This window comes from Cottoperca gobio, chromosome 12, assembly GCF_900634415.1.
Source record: "Cottoperca gobio chromosome 12, fCotGob3.1, whole genome shotgun sequence".
Lineage (NCBI taxonomy): Eukaryota > Metazoa > Chordata > Actinopteri > Perciformes > Bovichtidae > Cottoperca > Cottoperca gobio.
The window spans coordinates 20,558,066-20,573,981 of record NC_041366.1 but is presented as its reverse complement, the minus strand read 5'-3'; the positions used below and the strand labels follow the sequence as shown (position 1 = coordinate 20,573,981).

At 41.6% G+C, this 15,916-nt stretch overlaps 1 protein-coding gene across 2 annotated transcripts in view; it reads right to left on the bottom strand.

Annotated features, from left to right (window-relative positions):
* Window positions 1–8,101, bottom strand: part of aif1l (allograft inflammatory factor 1-like) — a 30,435-nt gene extending 22,334 nt beyond the window's left edge. For both annotated transcript variants that reach the window (XR_003833170.1, XM_029444274.1), the window contains exons 1-5: window positions 7,957–8,101; window positions 7,719–7,780; window positions 6,138–6,204; window positions 3,549–3,590; window positions 2,711–2,873 (exon numbers count right to left, since the gene is read on the bottom strand). Coding sequence is in view for 1 of the 2 variants with exons in the window: in XM_029444274.1 (XP_029300134.1) it covers window positions 2,711–2,873; window positions 3,549–3,590; window positions 6,138–6,204; window positions 7,719–7,780; window positions 7,957–7,975 (353 nt within the window). In the remaining variant the exon portion in view is untranslated. The remainder of the gene's footprint in view (window positions 1–2,710; window positions 2,874–3,548; window positions 3,591–6,137; window positions 6,205–7,718; window positions 7,781–7,956) is intronic.
* Window positions 8,102–15,916: the final 7,815 nt, after the last annotated feature.

Genomic DNA, 15,916 nt, shown 5'->3' with positions numbered 1-15,916 from the left:
TACGTGTTTTGTGTTTTAATAAAACAAAGCAGTTCATCTTTGAACAGTTCAGAACCCACAACAATATAAATCAACATCAGATGAGAAAGAAAAGCAGGAACAAGATCACGACCACGATAGAGACGGGGAGACGGGGAGACGGGGAGAGGAATATAAATCAGGAAGACAGAAGGTGGTAGAAGGAGGTGAACAAGAGGCGTAGAAACAATCCACGCAGGATGTGCGAGCGAGGATAATCAGCTGCGGACACACACTGAGAGCTGGCTGAGCAGTCGGAGGGAGCGAGGGGGACGTGGACTGTACACACAGCGAGTGATCTGACAGGAGCTATTCAGAGCCAATGCCTGTCTTTACTTTCCTTTTTTGGAAAAACTCTGCAAAGCTCCACTAAGCTCATAAGGAGCAATGATCCCGACGCCGAAACGGGCACTCGGCAAGTCAAAGTCCCGCCCGTCTCTGTGGCAAACACTCTCGCTCCCTGTTGTCTTCACACAACTGGTATCTGCCACACACAGCTGCGGGGGGTCGGATCCCCGCTGACAGTCAACTACAGAGTCAAATATATGATCCATCAACCAGCCGCTTGTAGATGTGTGTGTTGCACTAACAGCGACTTTATGCAATGAGCTTTCACAAACTGGACCCACATTGTGGAGCCTGACCTCAATCATTTTCCTCCGATTGTAACTACATCAATTGTTGTCGTGCCAAATGCCTTGAATAACTCTTCTCGAGCTGATTGTACCCTCAACCTCTCCCTCCCCTCTGGACTCTCTCGAGACACAAACAGCAGCACACAAGCGAGGCGTTGTAGACCTTTGCACTTATCAGAGAGGAGAGCACTGCTGGAACAGTAAAACACTCTTTGTAGCTTTCCTTTCTTAGAAAACTCGCCAAAAAACTACATTAAAAAAACTCATCGTCCAGTGTTTCCTCTACCCATTGTCTTGGCAGGGCGCAACACACACACACACACACACACACACACACACACACACACACACACACACACACACACACACACACACACACACACACACACACACACACACACACACACACACAGAGCGGAAGAAAGGAGAGGGGAGAACTAAATAGAAAACACGCTCCCCCTCTCCCCGCGCCACGCACGCACTCCCCCTCTCCCCGCGCCGCGCACGCGCACCCCTCCAAAGCAGTAAACCTCGGGGGAAACACGGTTGTCTCTTTCCGGGCATCACGAGCCGGTTACTTAAGAGAATTCAAAAGACCTTGTTGTGATCGGTTTCATGGAGGGACTATTTTCTTTCTCCCGTATCACTACGCAGAAGGAATGCATCTCCTCATGCACACGTCCTTCTGCACCGTGATACGTTTGGCGGGTGTTGTTTGGTAGAAAGAAAATAGTTCCGACATGAAACTGCTCAGAGCAGCGATTTATAAGGAGGAAGAAAATATGCATTTTTGGATTTTGGGGTTGAACTGTCCCTTCGAGATTCATGGAGTAACTTTATCAATCTTTTAACTTCTACTATGTCAAAATGAGCTTTTTCTGGAATACGAGAGGCCTCGAGGGGATGAAGCATTTACAAACAGCAGCTGGGGATTACACTTTTGACACTTTTGAAAAATAGTTAAGGGCAAAGGAGGAAAAGTTCTGCATTTTCTCTGCTTGGTGATTTTGGGATTATGAGGATTTGTCTACTAAAGGCTCCAGTCTAGATTAGTCCAGTCTAGATTAGTCCAGCATTGCTTACATGCTGCAGCCAATACACTCGTTCTCCTTCAGTGTGAGTCACTGCAAGGCCGCTTTAAAAAGGCTAACACTGGCTACACTAACCCGTTTTAGAAGAGCAGGAAAAGTCCTCTTATCCGCCCGGATCATTACTTCAAGTCAAAGAAAGCTGTGTTTGAGTTTATTTTACATAAGTTTACCTGTGGGCCACCAGAACTGCACTTTGGCCACCACATTTAGGGGCTGGTGGTTAAAAATATCAGCTCGTTTCCCCGGACTGTCGTTGGTTAATCCGCCTATAATCAGTTACCTAAGCACATGATCCCAGCTGAGGATAAGGATGGGTTGACTATGGATAGGCTACGTTGATGGGTTTTGTTGCCATGGAGATTACGACTAATGCAGCACGTGGGTAGTGACATCATCACTGGTCATCCCAGAACCCCCTGCAGCGGGATGAAACCATTGGCTGACACGGCACATGATTCATATCCTCCCTCTCAGACATGTGAACACACACACACACACACACACACACACACACACACACACACACACACACACACACACACACACACACACACACACACACACGCTTGCTGTGAAAACTGCATTTATTCAACTTTCTCGCCAAAAACTACGTTTTACAAGACAACTTTTGAACACGTTATAATAACCTCGCTCCACCGGCTGCTAACGGCTAACAGCTAACGCTAACTAGTTTTCCTCCTGCCGATTTCAACATGGATTTGTTGTTCGCAAAGTGGCGTCATCAAGGGGAAATATAGGGTGCGTCCACTGGATGCGTCAAAGGTGAGTTTACTGCGTCGGGGTTCATAACGCTCGTAAGTACAGGAGCAACTCTTAACCCTCGCCGTCACTGCACAAACGACGTTGCTTTTTCGCCCCGTAATGTTGCCGTTCTGTGTGAAAGTATTCAATAAAATAAAATATTTGAAGCCTCAACTACACACACATGCACAGACGTTCACTTACAGTTTGAGCACAGCTGAACGTTTGCCCAGCATCATCTTGACAAAGTCCCTGTAGTTGATGGTGTTGCTGCTGCCGCCCGTCACCTCAACGATCATCTTTTTCAACTCCAAGTGGGTCTTGGGCACCCCCATCTTCTCCATCGTCCGCTTCAGACCCATCAGATCTGAGAGAAGGCACAGTTCAGTACACTTTACATGTTTATCAAAGTGTAAATCTGTGTTTATCACAGAAGTGGCACTGTAAGGAAACCGCAGGATATTGCACATTCTTAATTTTATGTATGTAAAGCATTAATGTGAGCAATGTAAGCTTGAAAATATAAATTAAAGATAACTCTTTGTCCACCAGGCTTCCTTTTTTATTAACTTTATAACAATATAATTAACTTAAGTTAACTTTTGTTTATTAGACTAAAGAAAGGTTAAGAGAGCTTGTGGACAGCAGCTGTCCCGAATTTCAAGCCAATCCATTCAGTAGTTGTTGAGAAGTTTCAGATTGTGGTGGACCGAGCAACTGACATTGCCATGTGTTGTTGTTAGCCGCTAACGTGGCTAACAACAACACATGACATCGGGGACACAACATGTGACTCCGACACTACAGTTCTCCTCACATCTGCTCATGAAGACCTTTCACACTGTGTTGTCTCACTTTACCTACGGGACACAAAACATGACACATGAGCCTGTTCATGCCATGTGCTCACACCGCTCAGACAACACACACACACACACACACACACACACACACACACAGTATTAATTACTGCTCCCTCATGTCGACGCTGCACATGGGTCAGCTGAGGGGCAGTTGGTGTTTCAGTGCTACTATTACTCACCAATCTCTCCTTGGTCATTCAGGTCAAACTCAGCATATTTATCTGCAAAACAAACACACACACACACACACACACACACACACAGAGATTATTACCAACTGCTCACACACCACAACCCCTGCAGCAACATTATGACAAACACAAATCACCAGCTGGCATCACACATGTCAGCAAAAGTGTTAACACCGTCCAGAGATCTCACTGTCTAGAAGGACAGACACAAACAGCTGATAATGACAGGTGTGTGTGTGTGTGTGTGTGTGTGTGTGTGTGTGTGTGTGTGTGTGTGTGTGTGTGTGTGTGTGTGTGTGTCAGTGGAAGGCAGGCACAGGGCAGCTGAGTGGGGTTGACATCTGAGACAGATTAAAGCGAGAGGGTCGGGAAGTTAAAGTTCAAACACAGCGATCAGGAAGGAAAACAAAGAGTTGAGGCGGGAAATGTGAAACTGGGATTAAGATTAATCTGGTCCTTCTCGACTGACAACATGCAGGAACAGCTGATGTTTGTCAAACACTTCTGAACTATCGTATAACCACTTAGTTTCCGGTTTCAGCAAGGTAGTTAAAGAACGTCCACTTGAATAAGTAGAGCTGTTATAATGTTTAACTGTCCAACTTAAATAATAACGTTTTGTTTCCTGTTAGGAGTCAACTGGGATTTTAATGTGCCATTCCCTCGTCTAATCCGCCCGCTGTTTCCACCAGTCAGTTTTGTGATTTGCTCATTTAAAGACAAGAAGTGAAAGTTTACACCGGGCTGTTATCTGCGTTAGTCCGTGCACAACAGTGACACACAAGAAGAAGAGTGATTCTCCGGTCAGCAGCCTTTGGGCAGCGTTATTAAATATAAACATTATTAACATTTTCCCGCTTCTTCCTGAATTACACTCTTCTCTTTTGTCCAGAACATCACTTTAGTCAAATTACATTTATTTCTGTCCCACACTGGACGCTCTGTGTGTGTGTTTGGGGGGGGGGGGGGGGGGGGGGGGGTAAGAGAGGGGACTGTGTTAACTGTGTGAACCCAAGGGGAGTGGGACAGGACAATGCTAACCCTGTTCGTAAACTCTGAGAAGGGGGCCTCCACACACACACACAGACACACACACACACACACACACACACACACACACAGACACACACACACACAGACACAGAGACACACACACACAGACACAGAGACACACACACAGAGACACACACACATACACATATACACACACAGAGAGACACAGAGACACAGAGACACACACACATACAGATACACACACACACACACACACACACACAGAGACACAGAGACACGCACACACAGACACACACACACACACACTTCTTGAGTGGGCCACTTGTCGTAGAGCAGCCTGTTGATCATCTGCAGCCACAGAAAACGGCTCGACTGTCCGTCGTGTTTCCTTCTGACCGACATTCCTTCAGCAACAGATGTGATAAAAATGCAACTTATGTTTGTTTCTTTTTCTTCTTCTCTTCGACGTTCATAAAAAGAGGTCTGTGATTTAACTTTGATTGACACTTTCCCGCTGTAAAAACTTCCCCTGCTGCCGACAGATCAACAAAGATCCTCCAGATAAAAGCTTCATTCTACAACGTCATTATAATCTGCTAATGTTTAGAAACTGTGAGCTACACCACGACTAAAACTAAACAAATACAACACATGGAAGGAAACAATGTGACTGAAATGGTCTTTTATTATATTATTATATATATATATAAACTATAAGTAAATATTAAACTTGTAGCGGCTCTCTCACTCAAAACTTTACGCGTCATTTACTTCTAGTTTGCATCTTTTTGCACGTGTTAATAAACCACTACACTGATGTCATCTAGGGTTTTTATCAAGTGGGATTACGCAGCTAGAAGAAGAAGTTTATAAGAATATAAATATATAAAAGAGTTTTTTATTGGTTGTTTTAGTGAAAAACATCCTGACAAGTAATAATAAATATAATTGATGTTTCGATTGTTTGGAAACAGAAAGGGAAAGATAGAAAGAAGGCGTCGGATCCTCTTTCCGTTTATATATCATTGCTCTAATTCCTCCAGCAAGCCTGGATCGTAAGTAGGACACTGGAGCGTGTTTCTGCCCGATGGTGTTCGGTCAGATATTAAACTCACGTCGTCGGAGAGCGACACGCACACACAGAGCATACATGTGTAACGGGGAGGAGATCTCTGGCAGATTGTGCAATTTAGTTCAGAGCATCGATTTGTTTTTATTCCCAGGAGCTGCGAGTTTACTCAGCATAGTTCTGAATACTGTAACAATAAGCAGAGGAACGCCCCAGCACATTCCTGCACCGCCTCTGAGGACTTGGCCTTGCAAAGCTCTTAGAAATCTCAGCAGTCTCTTTCCCACAGAGAAAAACAAAATGCTGAAGACTCGTGTGTGTGTGTGTGTGTGTGTGTGTGTGTGTGTGTGTGTGTGTGTGTGTGTGTGTGTGTGTGCGTGTGCGTGTGACAAACAAACAAATACTGAGGCGAAGACAAAAGCCAAGGAAAGGGAACACACCCCCACAGAGACGACCACATAGTTGCAGAAACTGAAACGACGGGATTTACTTACTTTTGAGACCTTCCAACTTCTCCGCCAGGTCCTCTTCATCCCTGTACTTCTGGTCTTCCAGGTATTCCTGAGAAGGAGGAAGAGGAGGGGTGAACAAACTCAAGAAGAGTTTCACTGAAACCCTTTAAAAACCAGATTTTCAGCCCATTTTGAGATTCAAAGATTAAAGAAATGAGAGCCTCCACTCGTCTGTCCTCTGCGTTGTCATTAGTTATCACTTCGCTCGTTAAGTGGAACACCTCACGAGGGTGTAAAAAGGCACGAGCCTGAAGGGCTAATTAAATTATAATGATGCAATCTGCCATGTGGGAGTCAGCTTCAATGTACACGGAGAGAAGGGAGACGGAGAGCGAGGTTGTGTGTCTGCGTTGACCTCTATGTGTCCGTCAATCTTGTAACTAAGGGTGACGAGGATAAACACCACAACTGGATGTTTATCAGGGACGCGGACGCATCGGTGCTGAATCACTACTGCAACCCCCACGCTCACTCTCAGTGGCCGTGTCCCAACGCGCTGGTCATTTAAAATACATGTTACAAGATGACATAAGAAAATGGTGGTCTAGAAATGTCCATCACAGTTAGTCTTGGAGAAACTGGACACGTTAAATACCTGTTAATCTACTAATCTGTTATGTATCGGATGAGATTTACATACATGAATATCCATCCAGGAACCAGGAACAGACTCACAACGACCACAAAGAAACAAAAATGCTACAAAGAGACCAAGGAAATGCAAAATAGCTGCAAAGAGACTCAAAACAACCACAAACAGACACACAATGATCACAAAGAAACTCAAAAACAACCACAGACAAAAACAAGCACAAATGATGCGTGTCTTGCTCCTATATGGGAGAGCTGCTGGGGCCCATTGTCTCATAATCCGGCCATGGATGAGAGTGTATAAAACATGTAATCCCAATGCAACTGTTCGTTTTAAACCTAGTTTAGGATACAGCAGTCTCTACTGAACAGATGATGATACACACAACTGCACATCTCTATGAAGGAGCTGATTGTTTGTGCAGAAATGTGACAGCAGCTCCGGGCTGCCCTCTTGCCGCGACCTGGTTTGCATGCGAGAGCCGATGACAGCCAAAGTAAAGGAGAGATTATACAGACATCTAGTTAATCTGAGGGGAGTACAGCAGAGTTATCTGACGAAGGCCTGATGTGAGACAAAGGGCTCCTTCAGACACCTGTTTCCCGTCGAAACACCAGGCAGAGGAGCCACACAACACGCTTCAAATGCCGGGGACCAACCGATCGATATGATCGGGTGAGAAGGGAAATGTGACAGCCATTCAACAAGTGCCACGAGACTGCAGGGGGGAATCAATAACACGCATCAGCAGCATCGCTATGGTCAACTCCAATAGAAACGTGTGTGGCGTTCAGGGGCCTCATTACTCACAGCACTACTGAGACACATCTAACTGTCTTGATTCGTTGTGAGGCTGCACGTTCAAAAACAAGGCCAATGCCAAGTCAAGTGTATGTGTGCTACTTGAATTCAAATCCCCCTGAGGTGCCGTTACACACGACACTGTTGGCAGATAAAGAGAACATGCATACCTTGTTTATTTCGTCCAATTTTGACCTTTGCTGCTCCTTTAACAGTCCAAAGGCTTTCCCTCCTGTAAAAAGAAAATCACGTTATTTTAATAGCAAGTTAATTGCGATTTAGCTTTTTATCGGTAACCGGGGTCGGCCTGCCGATGCTCTATTGTAAAGACTCAACGCTTTAGCTAGCTGCAGACATAATACCTGAGAAAACACACAAAGCAGTCCGCGGTTTTATTTTATTTATTACCTTGTACATTTGAAGGCATCCCGGAATTTATCTGTGGGGTGTAAATCCAGAAAAATAAAAATATCCGCGCCAGAAGGCTACCGCAACTGTCCGCCGGGGCGATACTCTGTTCTCTGCTAGAGAGGACTCAGTGAGCCACTAGGTACCGGTGTCAAGACGGACACAATTAGAGAAGGGACATCCGGTCAGTATTTTCAAAATAAACTATTGACCCCTTTACACAAATGTCAACGTCAGAATCAGCTTTATTGGCTTAGTTAACAATAATAATAATAATAATAATAATAATAATAATAATAATAATAATAATAATAATAATAATAATAATACTATTAATAATAATAATAATAATAATAATGAGAAGAAGAAGAACAATACTAATAATAATATATAATAATATTATAATACAAATAATAATAATAATAATACATTTTATTTAACGGTGATTTTCACAGCAACAAAACATACAATATGCACCGGTAATAAAACCCCTATGAAATCAACAATATGAAATACAGTAAGCAACAAAGCTTAGCTAAAGCAATGAGTGAAAGTTGGTAAAAAAAAAGAAAGAAAGTTACAGGTGTTGCAGTTAAAGTAAGTAAGCAAGTTTAAAATGATGGGTTTAGTGTGTAGTATACACATACAAGGAATTTGACCTATTTTATAAAATAGTAGTACATGTGCCAAAATATAGTAAACCTGGTTAGACCTTTTTTTTGTATACTATATTTGGTGACAACATGGTGCTTTAACACTTTGTGTGTTTGCAGCCAAGCTTCTGATGTGTAACTGTGTCCACATTCGTCATATCTTCACTGCAGCTTCGCTTATTTTATTGCCGCATTATCTGTGCTTGATGGAGTCACAACCAAATCACCTGTGTTTTTACATAATATTGCAATATTTTGTATTTTTCAGCACAACCTTACATTTCCATATATAATCATATGACACGCAAACTAAGATTAATTTGTAATTTGTGCTTTCTTAAAGAAACAGTTTTAAAACTCTTATTTTGAAAATTGAAACATCCAAATTCCGGTATCATTGTAGCTGCACTGGTCCTCATCAGTGAACGATGCTCTTTGGAGTAAACTGGGACACCTCTTGCTCGCGCTTACCATCATGTGGCGGAGGGGGAAACTGCACATACAGTAATGAGTGTAACTTGTAACTTTATTTCTACAGATCTATACATTTAAAGCAGTTATCAGCACATATTTGGGGTTATTTTGACTCGACAGTGTGAATTTCATACATTTAAAAAACGACCTAAACTGAAATAACAGGGGATGCATGAGGCTGCTCGTGCAGCTACATTCATTTCTGAATAATGCATTTCCCCCTTAACACTTCCGATCAAAGTGTATTGGAAATCAAAGTGTGTTTGCAGCACATGCTTGTCTGTTATGCTTAAAAACACAGCAAAAATGAACACCAAAGAGGTTACCCTCAGGAATATTTCAACATTAATCAAGGAGTGCTTGCACATTTCAGATCCTATCAAGGAAATGCTGATAGTTTCGCTTTAAGCATGCTAATCTCTTCGGGCAGGCACAACTGGATAAACAGACCTAATCTACCAACAGCCAAAAGCTAGTTTCACTCTTTCAATTCCTTTCAGTGTGCAGAAATACATTACAAAACAATAAAGGTAAGGCACACATATAGCTCATGGGCTACTGTTGAGACATTCTCCTAAAATATGGATGATGAATCAAATCAGAATGTTTCAATCCACAAATAAAAGTCTCTTCTGAGCCTGTTCAGTAAATGTAAACACAGCGACGATTCGCATCTTTTAGTCCGGAAGTGATTCTTTGTGTGCTTGTGATTGGGTCTGAAGTCATTCTGCCTCAGATAAAAACACACTTGGCTCACATTTTGGGAGGATTTCCTGACTGTTCACAAACAAAGCAAAGTTATGCATCATGCATATTGTGTTTATTTCGACATTATTGATCAAATAAAATGTAATACATTTCATACATCAGTGACATGACAAACATAAAGATGCATTATCTAGTTTGTTTCTGACTGTAATATAGAAACAATCAAATCATCTATTTTAAATAGACTCATTTGTATTATCATGAAATATAATAAATTGGAAACATCGATTCTACAATGAAATTATGAATTAATTAGAATAATTATTTTTTTTAAAGTGTTTGAAATTATTGTCGAAGATGTGTAATTTGTATTTAAAATGTATAATTTATTATATCATAATGTGACAATGATCAAAGTAAGATAAGAATGAATTAATCATGTCACTACAATAAACAATACAAATATAGTCAAATCAAATCAAATCAAATCTATTTGTACAGCCCAATATCACAAATTATACATGTGTCTCAGTGTTTACAGACTGTACAGGTTACAACACCCTCTGTCCTTAGACCCTCTGTCCTCAGACCCTCTGTCCTTAGACTCTGTCCTTAGACTCTGTCCTCAGATCCTCTGTCCTTAGACCCTCTGTCCTTAGACCTTCTGTCCTTAGACTCTCTGTCCTTAGACCCTCTGTCCTTAGACTCTGTCCTCAGACCCTCTGTCCTTAGACCCTCTGTCCTTAGACCTTCTGTCCTTAGACTCTGTCCTTAGACTCTCTGTCCTTAGACCCTCTGTCCTTAGACTCTGTCCTTAGACCCTCTGTCCTTAGACCCTCTGTCCTCAGACCCTCTGTCCTTAGACCCTCTGTCCTTAGACTCTGTCCTTAGACCCTCTGTCCTTAGACCCTCTGTCCTTAGACCCTCTGTCCTCAGACTCTCTGTCATTAGACTCTCTGTCATTAGACCCTCTGTCCTTAGACCCTCTGTCCTTAGACTCTGTCCTTAGACCCTCTGTCCTTAGACCCTCTGTCCTCAGACCCTCTGTCCTTAGACTCTCTGTCATTAGACTCTCTGTTCTTAGACTCTGTCCTTAGACCCTCTGTCCTTAGACCCTCTGTCTTTAGACCCTCTGTCCTTAGACCCTCTGTCCTTAGACCCTCTGTCATTACACCCTCTGTCCTTAGACCCTCTGTCCTCAGACCCTGTTCTTAGACCCTCTGTCCTTAGACCCTCTGTCTTTAGACCCTCTGTCATTACACCCTTTGTCCTTAGACCCTCTGTCTTTAGACCCTCTGTCCTTAGACCCTCTGTCCTCAGACCCTCTGTTCTTAGACCCTCTGTCCTTAGACCCTTTGTCCTTAGACCCTCTGTCTTTAGACCCTCTGTCCTTAGACCCTCTGTCCTTAGACCCTCTGTCCTTAGACCCTCTGTCCTTAGACTCTGTCCTTAGACCCTCTGTCCTTAGACCTTCTGTCCTTAGACTCTGTCCTTAGACTCTGTCCTTAGACCCTCTGTCCTTAGACCCTCTGTTCTTAGACCCACTGTCCTTAGACCCTCTGTCTTTAGACCCTCTGTCCTTAGACCCTCTGTCTTTAGACCCTCTGTCCTTAAACCCTCTGTTCTTAGACCCTCTGTCCTTAGACCCTCTGTCCTCAGACCCTCTGTCTTTAGACCCTCTGTCCTTAAACCCTCTGTCCTTAAACCCTCTGTTCTTAGACCCTCTGTCCTTAGACCCTCTGTCCTTAGACCCTCTGTCTTTAGACCCTCTGTCCTTAAACCCTCTGTCCTTAGACCCTCGCATCGCACAAGGAGAAACTTCCTAAAAGAAACCCCACAATTAAAAGGGGGAAAATGGAAGAAACCTCAGGGAGAGACTGAGGAAGGATCCCTCTCCCAGGACGGACAGACGTGGAATAGATGTCGTGTGTACAGGATAAACAACATAGTACAAATACAACATTTGACAGAAATTATGTTGTGTTGGAAAAGAGAAAGTTTAGATGAATCCAGGAAAATGTAAAAAAGGCTTCCCGGTGTCCAGCAGGACCAGGGCAGCAGGCGCAGCCACGATTCATGATCCTGACGTAAACTTTATCAGTGGCAACCTGCCACATGAGACACAGAAACTCTGGAGATGATGCCCCGGATGATGAGTTAGTAACATACATTTACATAAATGCATACAGATAGAGAGAGAGAAGAAGAGAGAGGGAGGGGAGGAGAGAGGAAGAGAAGGAGGAGAGCTGGGAGGTGTCCCCCGGCAGTCTAAGCCTATAGCAGCATAACTAGGGGCTGATCCAAGGCAAGCCTGAGCCAGCCCTAACTATAAGCTTTATCAAAAAGGTAGTAAGTAGTAATGCAGTAATCCAGCCTTGAAGTAACAAATGCATGGACTAGTTTTTCTGCATCATTTTGAGACAGGATGTTATTTTTGCAATGTTACGTAGATGAAAGAAGGCAGTCCTTGAGATTTGTTTTATGTGGGAGTTAAACGACAGATCTTGATCAAAGATGACGCCAAGATTCCTTACGGTGGTGCTGGAGGCCAAATTAATGCCATCCAGAGCTTCTATGTCATTAGAAAATGCGTTTTGGAGGCGTTTAGGGCCAAGTATAATAACTTCAGTTTTGTCTGTGTTTAACATCAAAAAGTTGATAGACATCCAAGTTTTTATGTCCTTAAGGCATGCTTGAAGTTTAGCCAATTGATTGCTTTCATCTGGTTTAACTGATAGATATAATTGAGTATCATCCGCATAACAATGAAAGTTTATAGAGTGGTTCCTTATAATATTGCCCAAAGGAAGCATATATAAGGTGAATAGAATCGGTCCAAGTACAGAACCCTGAGGAACTCCAAGACTGACTTTGGCTGTCATGGAGGATTTATCGTTAACAAGTACAAATTGAGATCGCTCAGATAAATAGGACTTGAACCAGCTTAGTGCGGTTCCTTTCATGCCAACACAATGTTCCAGTCTCTGTAGTAGAATGTCCTGATGAACAGTGTGGAAAGCAGCACTGAGGTCTAACAAGACAAGAACAGAGACAAGTCCTTTGTCTGATGCCAATAGAAGGTCATTGGTAACTTTCACCAGTGCCGTCTCTGTGCTATGATGAACTCTAAATCCAGATTGAAAAACCTCAAATAAACTATTATTAAGTAAAACATCACATAACTGTTTTGCGACTGCTTTCTCGAGGATCTTAGCAAGAAAGGGAAGGTTAGATATCGGCCTATAGTTGGCTAAAACCTCTGGATTAAGACTAGGCTTTTTAAGAAGTGGTTTTATTACAGCTGCTTTAAAGGATTTTGGTACGTAGCCAGATAATAGAGACAGGTTGATCATATTTAATAACGAGGTGTTAATTAAGGGTAAAACTTCTTTAAACAGTTTGATGGAATCGGGTTTAAAAGACAGGTTGATGCTTAGACGATGAGATTGTTGAAGAGAGTTGGTTATGGTTGATTGGAGTAAAACAGTCCAGATATATAGTCATGTTGTATTTCTGGGTAGTTTGTCGCCCCCTTGTGGTCATTTATGGTAAACTCTTTATTTCTTCAGTTAATTTCTCTTTCTTTGGTGACATTTGTGTTATACATGTAACATATAAATACTGCAGAGCTATAATATCTGGTTCATGACACAGTTATAAACAGGGCAGCACTTTATAATAACTATAATCAGGCTAAATAACCTGTGCAATTCTTCACTTGGCATTGTTACTGTATTACAGTAAGTCAAGCAATAATGTTGTTTTCAGTATTAATATCATTATTAATATTTCTACACTGCTGTACATATTGTAATATACATTTTATTTTGAAGTTTTAATATATTGTAGTACAATGTGAACCTTTTTACGCAAACTCTGTTATTATAAACATAAATTATAGCATTATATACAATATTAATGTAAATATTATGAATTATAATATCAGTTTGTTAACAATGCAATTACAATTTACTAAAAAATCATTAATAATTATTTATTTACTACTTAATAATGATGGTTATTATAAAGTCAATGTTGAACATATTTATTTAATTCATATGTTCTTGTTTTCTCACAGAGATGCAGTTTTGTTTATTGCAGTATAATTCAATTTAAATCTATTCTCTCCTCAGGTCTTTATAATTATATAACATTATAATATTTAAATGTAAGATACTAATGTTTTGCATGTAGCCTCCTGTGTTAGCAGTTGGCACCATAATGAGACACATTTTAATTATAATACGTCTGTAGGAACAATTTGCAGGTTTCAAAAGTGTTTGTCTCGAAAGTTGAAAATGTGTTAACAAATCTTTTTGTGAGTGCATAAAATATGTGGATATTGTTTTCACAAGACGGTTAAAAATAATCTTTCCTATTAGTACTTTTCATCTTGATTTGTTGATGCTTGTTCACAGTTTCAGGGCAGACGTGGTATTTTGTAAAAGCGTTGTATTTCCGTGTGACACAGTCTCACTTGAGTTGGCAGTAACTTGCAAATGTTATTTCAGGAGCAACACATATACACCAACATCACAATTAACTTGTAACAAACCCACAGGGAAGGGTTTTCTATACGTTGTTTTGCTTCTTGTAAATTCTTACACAGAAAAATAAAGGCAAACAGCACACTACGGTGGCCCTGAGGGTCAAAACACAAGAACTTTTGACAACAAAACACTGAACTTACACATTTCTCACGAAAGAATCTTCCCTTTTTAACAGCTAAAGATATTAGACTGCATCTTTATTTATGTGGGACTCAGCTGCTGAGGAAACGTACGTCGGCAGTTCTTCACATTAATTCAGAGTTAGATCACAGATCACAGGATTTAAATAAATCATGACCTGAGTCTGCATCTAAATTGAACCGACTGCAAAACACTTTCAAATTCTAATAAGTTTCCCACCCAGTGATGTTCAAGCCATCTCAAATTCTTGTTGGCGTTCAGACATTGGTGGCCTAAATGTTTTCTATTGAACGTTTTGTAGTAAGCTTTGTCTGAGGACAAAGTTAAGAGAAGAATAATGAAGTGTAATCAAGTACGTGTCCAAATTAAACTGATAAATCTCAACTAGAGATAAACTATGTCCATTAAAGGGACATTTCACGCTCATTCTGGGTTTCTACTAGAACTTTAATGTCCAAATAACACATGATTGTTCTTGTCCTGTGTTCACCCTTTAGTGTCTCCTTAAGCCCAGTCTGGTCTGATTGGCTTGCAAAGATCGTTCTCAAGCGTTCATGTTCATTGCTCACAACTTCTCTGTAGCTGTCGTGCATATGACAGTAAAGTCTTCGTACTTCATACTAATTATAATCATGTTTTGAGTGTTCTCACCGGGAAAATGCAAAATAAAGTGTATAAAACCAGACATGCAGACGAATTAAGGTTATTTTTGAGGTGGTGTACACATACGTCTTCAGCTGGAAGGATTGTACATGAGTGATGTCAGTGTCAAGTTGGAAATAAAGTATATCGAGGTGCAGTTTCTGTATGTTGCACTTTTGTTTGGCTTATTTGAAGCTGTTGTTCTGCACTTAAAGGATTGAACCTGGTCGAAGCTGATGTACCTGCAGGATTACTGCTGTTCGGAGTTGTATCCTCTTGATTGTTTGCACTTATTGTAAGTCGCTTTGGACAAAAGCGTCAGCTTAATGTAATGTAATGTAAAAAGGGGGCTAATTCATTGTTGTTTTGGGTCTGTGCCTGCCTCAGTTCAGAGTGTTAATGGAGGGTGAGCGCCACAGAGGAGACGGCAGAGGTTTGCTGTTTCAGTGCACGAGCCGACAGGCATCTGTGTGAGGAGGGGGCACTTGTCTTCTAGGTTTAGGACAATTAAAAGACTTAATGATCTGAGAGACATTTTTTCATATCGATGCACATCGCGATATTCTTTAGCGCTTCTCAAAAACACTGTAGCGATTTTTAACAGCGAGTTCAAATGTTCTCAGGAAATGAAATTGGCATTATTAGTGTTAGTCATCCTAATAGAGGAGGTTCAGAAGCTGCCACGCACGCTGAAAGAACATGTGAGAGGGCGCTTTTACTGCAAGTGGCTGCAAGGATGAGAGTAGAAATGTGCTTTTAGGCACCTGAACAGAAGGAGACGTTAAGAGGAGA